We start from the raw sequence: 18,045 nt of genomic DNA, 5'->3' as shown, positions 1-18,045 counted from the left end.
GGAACATGACATGCACATGGATGAGCAGTTGACAAATCTGCAGCAACTTCGTGATGCTATCATGTCAATATGGACCAAAATCTCTAATGCATATTTCCAGTACCTTGTTGAATCTATGCCACAAATGATTAGGGCAGTTCTGAAGCCAAAAGGGGGTCCAACTTGGAAATAGTAAGGTGTACCTAATAAAGTGGCCGGTGAGTGTTTATGAATTTATTATTAATTACCACTTGCTTTTATTGATTGTTTGATAAATTTAGAACCAGGGTAAAATAATCCATGGAATAATTATCCATTAGGCATGGAAAACAGGCCAACTTCATCCTTGGACAGGTTGCAGACGATGGTGGAGTTGAGATTTAAATTCGGATTCACATTTCTGGAGAATAAAGTAAGTGCGTATTACATAAAAAACAAACAAACCCATAATCAAAGCAAAGCCAATAACCTGATCACATATTGTAAATAATCATAATCAGATTCTAATGTTAGCCCAATTAGATGGTGAAAAGTCAATATGAATGCATTTTCTAAATGCATGTTATCTCATAGTGAGCATCTATAATATTTAATCAGAAAATCCTAACTGAATTTTCCATGACAAATACAGACTTTTTTCTGGTCTCACCCTTTATGTTTCCTTTTTCAATACCCCCATTACACTCCGATAAACGTCACAATATGGAAAAAAAGATCAGATTACATTATTATTTAAATTTTAACGTCAACATTTCCACACATTTGATCTTCCAATTAAATCCCAGAAAATATTTCCAGCACTAAATATTTTTTTCCTCTCAGAAATTTCACATTATGCAAGTTAATTTTGAATGTGTTTCGTGTTGACTTAAAACTAAAGGATTGGCTGCAGTGTGGGTAATTAGCCTCATCTAAATTATTATGATTTAATGACAAACTCCCACATTATGCAAATTGATAGCCAATTATACAGTGCTCCCTCAGGAGAGAAATAGAAAACAATTAGCCGAGAGACTTTTAAGTAAATATCTAAACCTTTGCATTCAAGATTAGCACTATGAAATCATAAAATATCATATAATATCATAAAAACATATTATCTGCTTGTTTACTTACCCTCAGGCCATCCAAGATGTGGTTACATTTTTTTCTTCAGCCGAACGAAGAGCATTCTTGGTAATTCATGAAATACAGTCAGTGGCTGGCAGTACTTTGAAAGTTAAAAATAAAAACATTCATGCAAAATAAAAATACTTATGGCTTTTTATAATTCATTGAGTGAGGTCTTGATAAGCAAAATATTCAATCTGTGCCAGAAGTTGAACATTATTTACAAAAATGACCTTTAATCAGAGAGAGATGACTTAAGGGGGTCACACACCAGATGCGCTCCACATATGACAGTTGGAAGCAACGCACATTGGACACGCACATTCTCATGTTATGTAATATGAAACATTTCAGATAGCAGCATGGCGCTTTGTGATGCGGTAGAAATATGAACAGCGTCCCAAGTCAAAGCTGGGCACCGCGGACAGCCGCCAACTTGTGGCGCTGTTGTTCGAACTCTGATAGAATGTATACAATTCTATGTGTACAATTCTAAAATGCATGGCGCTACATGGGATGACATACCCAGAGTGTGACCCCCTTTACACTGTTTACAATTTCCTGTAGATTCTACAGTAACTTACAGGCAGCAGTTCACCAGTAACTTACTGTAAGTCAATTACAGCAAATATACCGTAGTTACATTTACAGCACCATTTACCTCGCTGTATGTGTATTTACAGTGTTGTATATCTTTACTGTAATTTTCTCAATGCAACTAAACATTTTGCATAACTGTCCTACAGTAAAATGCAGTTCATATTACAGTCAAATACTGTGGACTTAAAAGTTAACAGTTTATATAGGACTTGTGACTTAAGAGGCAGTTGTGGCCTAATGGTTAGTGAGTTGGACTTGTAACGATCTCAAGCAGAAACTGAAGGTGGGGGGAGTGAATGACCTGCACCATTTTCTACCTTCTTGAGCAAGGCACCTAACCAGGGTGCGAGTTACAGGGGGAGTTACCCCCCTCCTCTCCTAAATAACGCTTGATCCCCTCTGAAGGATGTCAACACAAGATGTATGGCAGGATCAGCCCTTTAATAGTGAGAATTAGTTTTCCCTGATCTGTATCTTTAATAAAAATGTTAATAATTAAAATAATAGATAACATAAATATACATTTGACCACCCCTATGATGGTTCATACCATTATAAGGATTTATGCATAATCACGCCAGTCAGTCTTTGCAAGAATCATTCAACAATCTAAACAAGCAGATCTTGAGCAGCGATAGATATCTTAAGTGTGTGTGTTTGTATTTAAAAATAGTCTAAAAGTAAACTCAAATTAGACCCATAGTTTGAGCAACAGTAACATCTGAAATAATCAGAGGTTACTATTAGAATACATTAAATATCTCTCAAAACACTGTAAACTCAAACACGTCTTATAAATTTGATGTAACTTAAATAAATAAATTTGATTCACTGAAAACTTACCAAAAAAGTCGACCCCAATGATCACCAGTGTATAATTTGCACCATGCACCTAACTAATTGCTGAAAGCAACAGCTGCCCACTGCTCCGGGTGTATGCTCACAGTATGTGTTTGTGTGTGCTCTCACTCCTCACTCAAAACGTGTGTGCGTGCAATTAGAGAACAGATTTTTAGTATGGGTAAAACCATACTTGACGAGGCTCACTTCTTCACTTTCATGTTGTATTGTTCATGAAAATGGCAGTTACCTGAGCTTCTCCTGAAAAAAGGAGTGCCCGAACTTTTTCTTATGAAGGGCCAAAAATCAAACTTGTCTGAGGGCTGTGGGCTGAAGCTAAATATAGCAAACTGTCTTACATTAAATTTGCCGTTCCTAATTAATTTAGCAAAATAATTATATATATATATATATATACACACACACACACACATATATATATATATATATATATATATATATATATATATATATATATATATATATATATATATATACATACATATATATATATATATATATACACACACACACACACACACACACACACACACACACACACACACACACACACACACACACACACACACACACACACACAAGTATATTAGTCAGAATTATTAGCCCCCTTTGAAATTTGAAATTTTCACAGTATGTCTGATGATATTTTTTCTTCAAGTGAAAGTCTTATTTCTTTTATTTCAGCTAGGATAAAAGCAGGTTTGAATTTTTTAAAAGGCATTTTAAGATCAAAATTATTAGGCCCTTTAAGCTATAGATTTTTATGATAGTCTACAAACCATCGTTATACAATAATTAACCTAGTTAAGCTTTTAAATGTCACTTTAAGCTGTATATATATGAGAGTCTTGAAGATATATGACTCTTGAAAAAGATCTAGTCGAAAATTATTTACTGTCATCATGGCAAAGACAAAATTAATCAGTTATTAGAAATGGGATATTAAAATTGTTATGTTTAGAAATGCGTTGAAAACATGTTCTTCCCCTTGGGGAAATTGGGGTAAAAAATAAACGGGGGCTAATAATTTTGATATCAACTGTGTACGTATGTATATATATATATATATATATATATATATATATATATATATATATAAATATATAAATATATATATATATATATATATATATATATATATATATATATATATATATATAAATTCCATTTATATATTTATTACACAATGGAGTTCAATGCCAAATAGCTAACAATGTTATGTGCATTGTCCTCCATTTGTCGAGTGACAGTATTTACATTATTAAAAAAATTATTCATTTACAGCCTTTAATTAAAACAATTCATTTCAGTTTGCTATAAAACTATAAAACAGACAAAAAATTTTACGTTAAATTCAAAATGATGATCTCTGTTAAAGGGATTCTCACCAACGCGATGAGATGTTGATGATGAGATGGTGGCCAAATCAAAGCTTACCATGATAACTTTGGTTCGTGGACCCTACTTTGGACATTTCGGTCCTGGATGCTGCAGTATATAAAAAATAAGATTAGATCTGTGTACATAATCTCAATTAGGAAGGTTGATTTTCCGCAGATACCCAACAAAGAAATAAGTCATTTTCATTAGACCTCTGTATATCATCAGGAGTCAAAAGTATTACTTTTGTGTTGCCTGTATATGTTTTATTGACTCTCAAATGCCCGTTAGCCATTGACAAGCATTTTAAAACATTGATTTAACTGTATTTCCTCGATTGAGAGCCGACAAACATTGTATTTTCTGAGTTCTGTTCACTTTATTTGTGGAATAGACTTTACACCTCTGTGCTTTTGATATCTAACTCTTTAATCTCCTACCGGGAGCCATTCATCCAACACCGCCTGCCGAAAATGAGCAGGTGCCTGACCAATTACTAAATTTACCACTTCACACCGTTTTATGAAGCTTGAGAGAGGAAAAAAAAAGACAGACAGAACCAAAAATGAACGTAAAAATAACTTACTAACAATGCTTGTAAACAGTAACAAATATATTTCTCATCACAGTCAAGTGCAAATTTGCATTCCTCCCTTTTTTAAATTCGTCTTCCATATATAACTGCTTCTTTCATTTCTGTTGTAGTAAAAAATAATTACACTATTATTGCCTGTCTCATTTGCTGCTTATGATTTTTTAAAATAAACATTAACAGATGAGAAATGGCTCACTGGACCATTACACAGCCTTGTTTTCGATGTACGAACTACCGTATAAAAATAGCCAGCCAGGGTTTAAAGGTTACACTTGATTACCAAGCCAAATGAAAGATAAGTTGAAGTGACTCTAATTACTGCTGTAAAAACTCAATGACAGTGGTAAACGCCCTCCAGTCACTTTAAAATGCTAAAGAAACCCTTCATTTTCCCATTGGAGAAAACACATAAAAATACCTACAACGGTATCCATGCATATCTGTGATCAAATAACACAAGTTCTTCCCAATCGCCGCCCAATCGCACATTCACGCAAACACACACACACACACACTCACAGCTGCACTTGTCTGGCTTCAGATTTTTGCAAAAACATGCCTGAATTTTTTTTATTATTTTCATTTTCTTTGTTTATCAATCTTTTTTTCCCTAATGTGCACATCTGGTGCATCACGTTTGATCATTAATACTCTGTAAATATCATCTCTTTTTTTTTCTTCATAGATGTTAAGAAAGAAAACAGGACAAACGAAACGGAGGTAAAAGAAGTACCATGCAAAAAAGTATGTGCGAGTAGCATGTTGGCGGCTCCATTCTCTGCCATGGTATCTACAATACAACATGCATGTTTGGGTAGGATTGCTCATGAATCTCTTCTCTTTTTTTTCCTCCTTGTGGGGGGGTTTTGAAGATGCATGTGATCTAAAGAGGTATGATACAAATATTGATACATATACACCATCTGCCGTCATTTTTGTTGTTGTTGTTATAGCTTTTTTTTCCCTGCAAAGATCTACGGGTTCAATATTTCCACTTTTTTTTTTTTTTTAAGTAATCTCTCCCGCAACTGTATTTCGCAGTGGACATATAGGCATAATTCCAGCTTGTTGAAACATTGCATATCTTTAAAAGTAAAAGGCCTTCAGTGCCGCTATAACTGCTGATTTGCGATATGCGATCGAGTTTTTTTATGCAGTCTTTTCCCCCCTGGAATTGTTCAAACTGTGACGATCACAAAAAAACGCACATCAGCTCATGCGAGTCCATGTGGAAATGTCCATTTGGAATGAAGCAGATGCACTTAGTCCATCACGTCCGTTCCGTTGTGCAATAATAGGGGGATGCTCGTGTGCTTGTGGCGGTTATAAGGAGGAGATCTTCACTGTCTCGTGGGTGAAGGAACTGGAACGAGAGTTGCGTAAGATGCCGGGAATGGCAGGAGAGGGCGGCAGACTCTCGTCAGGGGTGTTGGCAGGAGGGGTTGGTATACTGATTATAGCCGCTGTGAAATCCCGGTCATCACAGTTTAGCTTCAGGTCTTCTGTCCGCGCGTTCAGACTGGAGCGGCTGTTTTGTAGATGCAGAAACACATGGAGTTACGGTAATATTTGGATAAATTCCAATTTGAATTGACTTTTTTGAGTTTGAATATATTTTACAAAATACTTTACTATTAGAATTTTCTGTAATACAAATTTTGAGCACAACATCTATTTAAAATATATCTATAATGTTAATATGGATTAATATAATATGGATAAATGTTATTATAATAATAGTTAAGCTTTTCATGTTTCAATATTCTCTCTGAAACAATTCGTTCTCAGTATTGTTATGCTGATTTGTAAAAAAAATTAGAAAGCAGTTTTTGATCCACTTCATATGATCGACTACTATATACCGTATATGCAATAGTAGGTCCATAAATACAGCAATAAATACAGTAACACATGAGGAAATAGGAAAAAATATATAAGAGATCAAGTTTTATATGGGATATTGTTGTAATTGTATGCCTAATTTTAGTATTATTCATATGCTATCGCAGTTTTTTTCTTTCTATTTTTATGTTTTCATAATTTTAGTATAATAGTTTTCGTATTTTATGTTTTTATTATTTTACATCTGGATTTTGTTATATTTTTTATTAGTATTATTTACAGTAATTTAAATGTCTCAACTTGTTTCCGAGGCATAATTATCAATATTGATCGAATAGTTTTGAAATTTCAGACTTATTTCAATGAACAAAATAGACTTTTAGTTGTAAAAAATACTAGAATGTCATTTTATAATGTAAAAACTGTGATAATTTTATATTATATTATAATTATTATTTTATATTATATTTTCAGAATTTATTATTAGGGGAGAGCGAAGACGAAAATACCATTTTTCATAACTTAATTTTAAAAGATGATGGTTTTGGCAGAAATATATATATATTTGCTGTGGTTAATAACTCATAAGTGTGGTCTTTCAAAGTCAGGTGTTATTTTGTATTAATGTAGAACAACGCCAACATAACTTTGCTTTAAACAAAAGTTTCACATCGTTACTTTTGACCCCTTGAGCAGGGACGAAAGTAACACATGAGAGGGTCAGAAGTAACACAACAATATTTGCTAGCTTAACCTTAAATATATATGACTGTGACCTGGTTAATGTTCACTGCAAACATATTTTGTCTTTTATTTTTGCAAAAAATAAGTGAGTGTTTAACCCACTTAAAGTTGTTAAAACAAGTAAGTTAACTTAATTCCTCCATGTTGTCCCAACACAAATTGTTTGTGTGGTACCCAGCAATATTTACAGTGTATTACGCTACTCTAATGTTAATATTTTTAATGCAAAGTAAAGTCAAGTCTAGCTCTTAGCACTTTTCACAACATATTTCATAACACGCATCTGCATTTGTAGTGAAATCTTGCGTGTGTGTTGTTGTACCTCTGTGGTCTGATAGTGGTCTTGTGCACGTGCAGTGTGTCGAGCTCCTGGACACTGCCGCGGCTCACTGATACAGTGGAGTTGGCCAGGCGGATGGCTCTTCTCTTGGCTCTGCGCGGGCAGCAGGACGTGGAAACCCCCTGCTGGCTAGAGATGGAGGTGCTGCGGCTGGTGCGGTAACCCACAGACTCCGTCATGCACATCTCACTGAATGTCAGCTCATCAGTGAACTCATGATTCTGGAGGAAAGCACAAGAAGATATGCTCCAGGATATACACATTTAGATGGACTCTTTTACGGCTGAAGTCAAAATTTTTAATGAAATTATTATCTTTTCAAATATTTCCCAAATTATGTTTAACAGAGCAAGGATATTTTCACGGTATATCTAATAATATTTTTTCTTCTGGAGAAAGTCTTATTTGTTTTATTATTTTTAATGCCCAGTAAGAGAGGATATGAACATACTGTTGTCTTTTCCAGACAGTGGAGCAAATGATGATGTTGGTGCTCAAATGAAGATCTGTTCTTCAGACACAGAGCGCCGTCATGGTCCCGATCCTGACACAAAAAACCAACACCAGAACAGAAACCTTAAAACATCAATCTTACAGTGCAGGACACAAGCCTATTTAAAGAGACTATTTCTCTTCAGCATCATCAAGACAGGTTTATTTTTGTGAAGTTCACTACACATTTCGTTCACTGTCATCTTCAAGTTATATTTTAAAAGCTGTGCATTTTTACCCTCAGATATATTGCTATTGATTATTTTTGAAAATAAAATTGTCTTAAGAACAATGTTTTGGTTAAACCTTCATTACAGCTGTTTTATTAGTGATATGTTGTTAACAGGGCTGCATTTATCATAATAAAAACAGTAAAATTGTGAAATATTATTCCAATTTAAAATAACTTTAAGTTTAAATATATTTTACTAAATACTTTAATAATAAAATAGGAAGTTTGTAATATTTTATTTTAAACAGATGTTGTGTCTTTAAAAAAATTTTCTCAAATGTTAATATGGATTTATATAATATGGATAAATGTAAATATAATACCTGGAAACCTTTGCAACTTGGTATATAACATATGCTTCAACATTTGATTCAATATACTTTCTGCAACAATTCAGTCTCATTATTGCCAAGCAGAAATGCAAATAATAATAATAATAATAATAAATAAATAAATAAATAAATCAGAAAGCAGTTTTTGATCCAATTCAAATGTAGACTACTTTATGCATATACACACAATTCCCCATAATGACAATGTGAAAAAAAGATTTTTTGAAATTGTTGCAAATTTATTAAAAATAAAAAACCTGAAAAATCACATGTAAATCAGTATTTACAGGCTTTGCTCAGTACTTTGTTGATGCACCTTTGTCAGCAATTCCAGCCTCAAGTCTTTTTGAATATGATGCCACAAGCTTGGCACACCTGTCCTTGGAGATTTTTGCCCATTCCTCTTTGCAGTATCTCTCAAGCTCTACTAGGTTGGATGGGAAGTGACGATGTACAGCCATTTTCAGATCTCTCCAGAGATGTTCAATACGATTTAGGTCTGGGCTCTGGCTGGGCCACTTAAGTACATTCACAGAGTTGTTGTGAAGCCACTCCGTTGATATTTTGGCGGTGTGCTTTGGGTCATTGTCCTGCTGGAAGATGAACCGTCACCCTAGTCTGAGGTCAAGAGCACTCTGAAGAAGGTTTTCATTCAGGATGTCTCTGTACATTTCTGCATTCATCTTTCCCTCTATCCTGACTAGTCTTCCAGTTCCTGCTGCTGAAAAACATCCCCACAGCATGATGCTGCCACCACCATGCTTCACTGTAGGGATGGTATTAGCCTGGTTATGAGCGGTGCCTGGTTTTCTCCTAATGTAACGCCTGGCATTCACTCCAAAGAGTTCAATTTTACTCACATCAGACCAGAGAATTTTATTTCTTATGGTCTAAGAGTCCTTTAGATGTCGTTTGACAAATTCCAGGCGGGGAATGGCTTCCATCTGGCCACTCTACAATACAGGCCTGATTGGTGGATTGCTGCACAGATGGTTGTCCTTCTGTAAGGTTCTCCTCTCTACACAGAAGAGCTCAGACAGAGTGACCATCATGTTATTGATCACCTCCCTGACTAAGGCCCTTCTCCCCGGTCACTCAGCTTAGATGGCCGGCCAGCTCTAGAAAGAGCCTTGGTGGTTCCAAACATCTTTCACCTATGGATGATGGAGGCCACTGTGCTCATTGGATCTTTCAGAGCAGCTTTATATATATATATATATATATATATATATATATATATATATAAAATGTGCTGAAAGCGTCCTAAATATGATCCTGATCAGTCAGCAATGTAGTGAGTAGGCAGTGACCGTGTTGTGTGTATCCGGCATACTGGGAGATTCAAATTTTGTTCCTGCCAAACTTGTTGCTATGATACACTGGTCTGTGTAGTTCTGTTCCAAAATGTCTGGGAAAAGGCATTAATGAAAGGTCCTCAAAGGTCCCCTGAAGTGCCTTGAAATGGGCAGCTTGATCAATGTGAGATGTAATTTTCACTGAAACATGAAGACAGGTCGGGATATACTGAGTAGCTCATTCCCTTTAAAAAAAAATGTAAATAGCCATAAGCCAAAAGTTCAGTTTGTCACAGCTCTGCCAAATATAATCCCTGAGCTAAAGCCAGATTTCATTTACCCCAATGGAAAACATATTTATGCGCTCTAAATTGTGCACTTTTTTTGCTATTCACAAGTTCTAGTTTCCATTATGCTAACAGTGTATACTGGGGTATGCAGTGCATTTTAAAGACATTGCAACAAAACAGGACGTGCGTAATGCAACCGAGAATAAAAGGTCTACTCAGTTCGTTAGGATCATCAATCATCATCAAATTTAATCAAGAGTAAGTTTTACAAGTTTAAAATGTTTTAAAATGTGTGTAATGAATTACAGGGATTTACTTCAGCTTTATTTTATCAACACAGCCGCATGTTAGAACAATTATGAAAGAAAATGATTAAATCTTGGTTTGTGGACGTTAAATCAGGTTTATTTTGTACATTAACATAACAGATATCCATACAGCAGTGGATATTAACCTGTATCCTGTCACATTTGCGTGCAAAAAGAGTGCAAAGCTAAACATGCGCGCTGTCTGTTTGTGTGTGTGTGTGTGTGTATGTGTGTCTGTGCTGTGTATGTGTGTGTGTGTGTGTGTGTGTGTCTGCGCTGTGTATCTGTGTGTGTGTGTGTGTGTGTGTCTGTGTGTGTGCGCGTGAACTTTGTAACGACATTGTGTGTGACTCATTGTTGCAACTCTACTATAAATACTTTTTGGTAAAGTTCTTACTGTATTATTTCTCACAAACGCTATGTGAGATCTACTTTCTTTAAGTCTGTCTGTTGTCTGATGCAGGGAGGAGATTAAGGCACGCAGAGAGCCACGTAGAAACGGTGGGCTGGGATGACTAGCGTTAAAGGCGCAGTACAACAAAACTGCTACCTGATGCAAAAAGGTAAAAGATAGAATCTTATAACAGGTATAATAAAAAATCTGATGGGTGTTTTGAGCTGAAACTTTACAGACATATTCTGGAGATGCAAAACACTTACATTAAATTAGGAAAAAGGGGTAACCTGGTGCCCTTTAAGTAAAGCCAACTCATCGCTTTAAAAGGAACTGGTTTCTTTGCCTTTTTAAAAGTCAACTAATCACTTGAAAAGCAGCAAGTTTATTCACTTTTTCAAAAAAATTAAGTCATTTAATCTCTTTAAAGGCAACAGATTTTTATATGCAAACACAACTAATTGCTCTAAAAGCAATGGCTTAACTCACTTTTAAAGTAAAGTCAACAATTTTTTTTAAATCGATGGAATTGCTCACCTTTTCAGTAGTCAACCAATTACTTTAAGGCCCCGTTTACACTAGTGCGTTTTAGTATTAAAACGGTGTTTTAGAATGAAAACTTTCTGCGTCCACAATAGCGTTTTACCCAGCATTTCTGAACAGCTCTTCATCTACAACAAAACGTTGAAAAGCACATCATGTGACCACACACACACTCTCTGGCAAGCGTTGCAGCCTAACTACCCAGATGAGAGCTGTGCTAGACGGAGTGTTTATCAAGGATCTCCCGCTGGATCTCATCTAACTATATTTGCTAAACGTGATATTTAATTCATCTTGTTGTCTATATCTAACAACATATTCCCCGACTTTGGACTTTTCAATCTATTAGGCTACTTGTTCTCGTGTAACATGTTTTGGCTGATCGCAGAGAAAAATTAATAATTAATCTAATAATAATTAATTCAAGTACATTCTGTATATTGAGTAATTGCTTGTCTTTATTTCCTATAATGTATAAACGTATTGTACGTTAAACTTTTATAATGGCCATTATTGATTATTAAAACTGATATTCAGCAAAAGAGAGGGTATATATATATGTATATGTATGTAGTATGTATATATATGTAGTTATGTTATAGGCTCTGTTTTGTTATAATTATGCGAACAGTGAAAATGACGCTCATATATGCAGTACAAGGCCTCAACATTTCGGCTGTGTTAAGCTGTATCAAAATGAAAATAGCAGTTCCTTCATGTTTTTATTTTATTTTTAAGAAAGTGTAACAATGTAGCCAGGAGGATGTAAATAAGGTTATACAGTACACTGTTCCCTTTGAAAATGTACCCGACATGTTCTCGGGAGTTTGTTTTCCATATCAAACTTGCGAAGTCTGAACTTACAAGGAGAGGATGCAGAACTTTGACTGTGTGTAGGCTACTTAATATTGAGGAAAAGCCCCAATCATAAAGGCGAATGTTGGCAGCCCCGCCTTCGTTTTCCCCCATCCACACTGAGACGGAGCAGCAGCGTTTTAGAATGAAAACGGCCTCTTCAGCTTTTTTTTTTCTTCAACTCTGGCGTAGTGTGGACGGATGGCGTAACCGTAGCAAAACTTATGCGTTTTTAAACTAAAACGCATTAGTGTAAACGGGGCCTAAAAGGGTTTACTCACTTTTCTAAGTAAAGTCCACTAAATGCTATAAAAAGAGGTTCACTCACTTTTTCAAGATAGTCAACTTATCGCTTTAAAAGCAATGGGTTTAATAACTTTTTAAAGGACAGTCAACTAATCACTTTAAAAGCTACGGGTGTACCATTTTTTTTTTTTAAGTCAACTAACCGCTTTAAAAGCAACATGGTGACTCACCATTTTTTTTTTAAGAAAAATTAACTAATTGCTTTAATAGCAACAAGTTTACTTGCCTTTTAAAGTATTAAGTCAAATCAGTTTTAAAGCAACAGGATTACTCCCTTTTCAGGTCAAATAATCACTTATATAATTGGGTTTACTCACTTTTTTAAACTGAAGTCTAATAGATCACTTACAGAAACAATTTCATTTTGATTTCAGGGGGACTTTAAAGATGTCTCTGCAGTAGCTTCACTGTCCTCACATTACCCATGATCTGACCTTTACTTCACCGCACAACTACTTCTCAAGAAACCTGCTGTCCTTGATGCCACTGGCACGTATCTGGTAACCTCTATAACCTCTGGATGTAAAACGATCACATGCAAGGATGTCGCGTTCTGAAGAACAAGTCTCTCAAGAAACATCAGTCCCAGAGTCTGCCTTTAATGCCTCCTGATACCATCTAGCCCCAAGCTCTTTGTAGTTCAAGTCAAGGTGGTTTATCGCCATTCCGGCCGCCGTCTAGAAGCAGCCCTTTAAAAGCAGCAGATCTTATCTAGGAACGAGAGGACGGGATGTTCGGAGTGGCTCTGACAGCCTAGAAGGAGCAAGGACGGCTCTGTCTGCCACGGAAGTGCCCTGTCAGCCCAAACCAAGGGTGGCTGAGGGATTCGGGACAGATAAGATCATCAATAACTGGACCCAAGAACAATTATGTTTGTTTTAGCTAAACTAAAAGTCCCAAAAAGGCAATGACACAGCTGTACTGAAAACATTTGTAGAAGTTTGCTCACATAGGGTGCAAGTGTAAACGAAAACAGCAGTTCCTGTTCATTCGTGGCACCAAACAGAATGGAACTGATCCGAACAAACACAAAGCATTTCAATATAATTTAGTACATTTAAAAAACGCCCCAAAGCACAAGAATACGAGAGAACAAATTCTGCAGAGCTGTTTTAATAAAAGATCCACTATGTCATGTTGACTTACAGCAACAATACAGCAGGAACTCAAAGTGATGCATACTTACTGTAGCTGAAAAAATTAAAGAATCTCAATTTGTCATAATCTACTTTCTGTTTGACCCCAAAGTGAATTTCTCTGCCACCCAATCGCAGGTATGTGAGCAATAAATCGCAAATAAATACATTTCAGTCAGATCTACAGGCTGTGATGCTTTCTTCCCGAACACTCCATCAGGAAAAGAGATTTGCCTCCCAGCGGAGGAACCTCAGAGGGTATTAAACCATCAATCACTGACAATTCCATTGTTAAAAAAGTGCTGATAGGGACTTCACGTTAACGACACAATTTTCTCAGCTGAGACAAGAGATACAGACACTGGATGACAAAACTATCTATGATTAGCATCATGCTGGCTATGTAAAAGTAAATTATATATATATATACATATATTGCCTGTCCAACTGCTTGTTTAGGCAAATTTCTAATTGGCCAATAACATGGCAGCAACAGAATGCATTTAGGCATGTAGACATGGTCAAGATGATCTGCTGCAGTTCAAACCAAGCATCAGAATGAGGAACAAAGGTGATTTAAGTGACTTTGAACGTGGCATGTTTGTTGCTGCCAGACGAGCTGATCTGAGTATTTCAGAAACTGCTGATCTGCTGGGATTTTCCCGCACAACCATCTCTAGGATTTACAGAGAATGGTCTAAAAAAAAGAGAAAATATTCAGTGAGCGGCCATTCTGTGGGCGCAAATGCCTTGTTGATGCCAGAGGTCAGAGGAGAATGGCCAGACTGGTTCGGGCTGATAGAAAGGCAACAGTAGCTCAAATAACCAATGGTTACAAACGAGGTATGCAGAAGAGCATCTCTGAACACACAATACTTCAAACCTTGAGGCGGATGGGCTACAGCAGTAGAAGACCACACCGGGTGCGAAACTGAGGCTGCAATTCACACAGGCTCACCAAAATTGGACAATAGAAGATTGGAAAAATGTTGCCTGGTCTGATGAGTCTCGATTTCTGCTGTGTCATTCGGATGGTAGGGTCAGAATTTGGCGTCAACAAACATGAAAGCATGGACCTATCCTGCCTTGTATCAATGGTTCAGGCTGGTGGTGGTGGTGTAATGGTGTGGGGGATATTTTCTTGGCACACTTTGAGCCCATTAGTACCAGTTAAGCATTGTGTCAACACCACATCCTAATTGAGCATTGTTGCTGACCATGTCCATCCTTTTATGACCACAGTGGACCAATCTTCTGATGGCTATTTCCAGCAGGATAATACACTATGTCATAAAGCGTGAATCAACTCAGACTGGTTTCTTGAACATGACAATGAGTTCATTGTACTCAAATTGCCTCCACAGTCACCAGGTCTCAATCCAATAGAGCACTTTTGGGATGTGGTGGAACGGGAGATTCGCATCATGGATGTGCAGCCGACAAATCTGCAACAATGGCGTGATGTTATCATGTCAATATGGACAAAAATTTCTGAGGAATATTTCCAGGGCCTTGTTGAATCTATGCCACAACTGATTAAGGCAGTTCAGAAGGCAAAAGGGGGTCTCTGTGTGTGTGCGCGCTGTCGTGGGTTGTACTAGTGTTTGAGTTTTGTTCTGTCAGCATCGCGCTGTTTTATTCTCAGCATCTTCGCCTAGATGCTTTCAGTTTTGGTTGATGCTGAGATGAAGCATGCGCATTGCATATGTGTGTGCGCACGGTAAGGTGTATCTATCGTGTGCTCGTGTCTTGCTTCTATTGTCAAAGCATGTGGCTCTGTTTACATAGTGGTCACATGCTTTTGTTGTGTGCTTAAGAGTTGTGCTTGTGTTGTCATGAACGTGCGGTTAATGAGTTCTCTCATTGGCTACATGTTCTTGTCCTGTTTTATGTGAGCGCATGGCTTGTGTTGTCTCTGTGTCATGTGCTCTCTCGTCTATTGTGAAGTCCCACCCTCCTTGTTAACCCATTATTAGTTAATTATGTTCATTTGTTTGTGTGTTAATTTACTAAAGTTTATAATCCCCTCATGTCTGCTGTCCTGTGCCAGTTTGTCATTGTATGTCATCGTTTGTAGCCTGCCTTGTTGCCTTGTTCCAGTCCTGATCCCCGCTAGCCTTTCTATCCTAGTTTGTTTTGATTTTTTATTTGTTTCATTAGTGTTTTTCCCCTCTGGGTTGTTTATTTAGCCTTTTATTTTATTTTATTTTATTATAAATAAATACTTATTTACTCTGCGCTTCGGTCCTCCCTCCTTTTTCCCCAACCTCGATCGTGACATATAGACCTTGGTGAAAAAAAAAACAGAGGTAGTCATGTTTAAATTTAGTTTAGTGTATATGTAGATGTATATCATATAGTAAATGTAGTATGCTGATGCTATGTACAGGGTGTTTTCCTGTTGCTTAATAAGTGGTTGTGTACTGGTTTAAGTCAGCTGGTGCAATGGTCACAGAATTAGTCACTTAGTTACAAGATTTTAATAATACTTATTATATGTTTGATAGTACTATTAAGAACTGTACCCAAAATAGTATATATAGTATAATGCAGACACTTACACCTCATATTCAAAATACAGGCACTAACTAATGCAGCTAATAATAATATTATTATTATTTATTATTATTATTATTATTATTGTTGTTGTTGTTGTTTTTGTTGTTGTTGTTATTATTATCATCATAGAAAAAAAATATTTCTAATGTTTATTACCAATATAACAATTATGATATCAAGTATAATAATAATAATAATAATAATAATATTAATATTAATATTGAATTCAATATTTATGGTGCAAAGGCAAATATAATTGATCAATAAAATTTTTCCTTTAGTAAGTAACAACTAAATATACTGCTGCAATATTACAATACTAAATGCAATATATAAATATAATACTCATTCTATGAAAATCTATTGAAATAAAACATCATCTGGTTTTTATATTACACATTTGTAAATACATGACAAATTGGTCCACATACGCATTTTCTAAGATCCTTTCATCCAAGATCAAGACCCGCACAGACTCTTGAGTGCCGAATAACAGCATGCAGAGACAAAAGCAAGACCTAAGTAGAAATTCAAAGCCAGAATAGGCTGAAGAGTTGAAAAAAACCTTCGTCTGGTGTATAAATAGCACTGCAGGCCTGTTAGTAATGGGTTTATAGATCCATGCTGAAAAAAATACCCCCTCGCTAGGGGATTGTAAATATTGGATTATTGTGGGTTTCACAACCTGAGAAGATTGCGGAGAACTCTACCTGCCGCATTAGTAAAGACACGGACTGAATCTCTCTCCCGCTTTGAATACAGCAACTTTTCCTGCAGGCTGAAGATGGCTTTCAGAATAGTGTGTTTATGGAATGGAGCCTTGCTTTATATATATTTTACTGAAACGCATACTATTTTTGAAACGCATACTACTTTTACTGAAACTCTATAGGTGCCTGATAGTTAGATGTGGAACTAACATTAATCAGATTCACTCTATTGAACTGCATCCCTGTAAGCACTATAAGTTTCACAGTTGGAATACACACAGGTTCAAAGACTCATTCTAGCTACCTACAGTGCAATTCGGCCAGGTATACATCCGCGCTAAAATATCAAGGTGAAAGTCATCATAGTTTGCATTTTGAGAACAGATTAACGGCGATATTTTTGTTAACATAAGAGTCTCGTGTTAACGCAGCACGTTAACACCAATAACAGCCCACCACTATTCGAAATATATGTAATGTTTGTTGTGTGAGGCATTGTATATACAATGCTGGTAGAACGATGCAAAAGACCCACAAATAACGGTACAACTCTATAGTTGTTCCGGGTTACCGGTGACTCCTAATGCTGATGGACAGGTGTCGATATGTGACAGCAGACGACTACATTAGGCTGCATCGAGTTCCTTACTTTTCTTTTATCCCGTTGCGTATGCATCACTTTGATTTATTTTCTGCTCACTGCGCGCGTAGCAATAACCAACAGCCAATCAGAGTGATTGTAAACACAAGAAAGATGGTTGGTTGAAAATCTTGTTCAGGAAGAAAAAAATCTTGTTCAGAATCTTGTTCGCGCACACACAATCCACACAGCATTAGCTGCACTCATTCTCTCTCTCACGACACACACATGCAGATATTCACAGTGCACAAGTTAATGAAGAATCAATTAAAACAAATACCGGAAAGAAAAAATACAAATATCCGACATTTCCCAGAACAGGATCCGGCAAGATCCTGCTCAAATTAAGCACTGATTTATATACATTTATTTACATATAATGTCTCCTGAGCAGCAACTTAAAAAAACTTTTTTTTAAGTGTTGTGAATGAAGCGCGCCAAGATGAATGTCCGCGTGTTCCCACTAGAATCGAGGCAGCTAACCAGACACAAGAGAAAACAC

General features: G+C 36.3%; 1 protein-coding gene across 7 annotated transcripts in view; it reads right to left on the bottom strand.

Moving 5' to 3' along the window:
- Nucleotides 1-4,284: 4,284 nt before the first annotated feature.
- The window catches only part of kcnd1 (potassium voltage-gated channel, Shal-related subfamily, member 1), a 142,078-nt gene continuing 128,317 nt past the window's right edge, over nt 4,285-18,045 (bottom strand). For 6 of the 7 annotated variants that reach the window (XM_087262527.1, XM_087262530.1, XM_087262528.1 and 3 more), the window contains 3 exons: nt 7,903-7,995; nt 7,434-7,672; nt 4,285-6,053 (listed from right to left, as the gene is read on the bottom strand). In XM_087262527.1, coding sequence (XP_087118653.1) covers nt 5,849-6,053; nt 7,434-7,672; nt 7,903-7,995 — 537 coding nt within the window. In that variant the 3' untranslated portion in view covers nt 4,285-5,848. 7 annotated transcript variants of the gene reach the window in all.

This window comes from Danio rerio, chromosome 8, assembly GCF_052040795.2.
Source record: "Danio rerio strain M-AB ecotype USA chromosome 8, GRCz13ab, whole genome shotgun sequence".
Classification (NCBI taxonomy): domain Eukaryota; kingdom Metazoa; phylum Chordata; class Actinopteri; order Cypriniformes; family Danionidae; genus Danio; species Danio rerio.
This window is presented reverse-complemented; position numbering and strand designations above follow the sequence as displayed.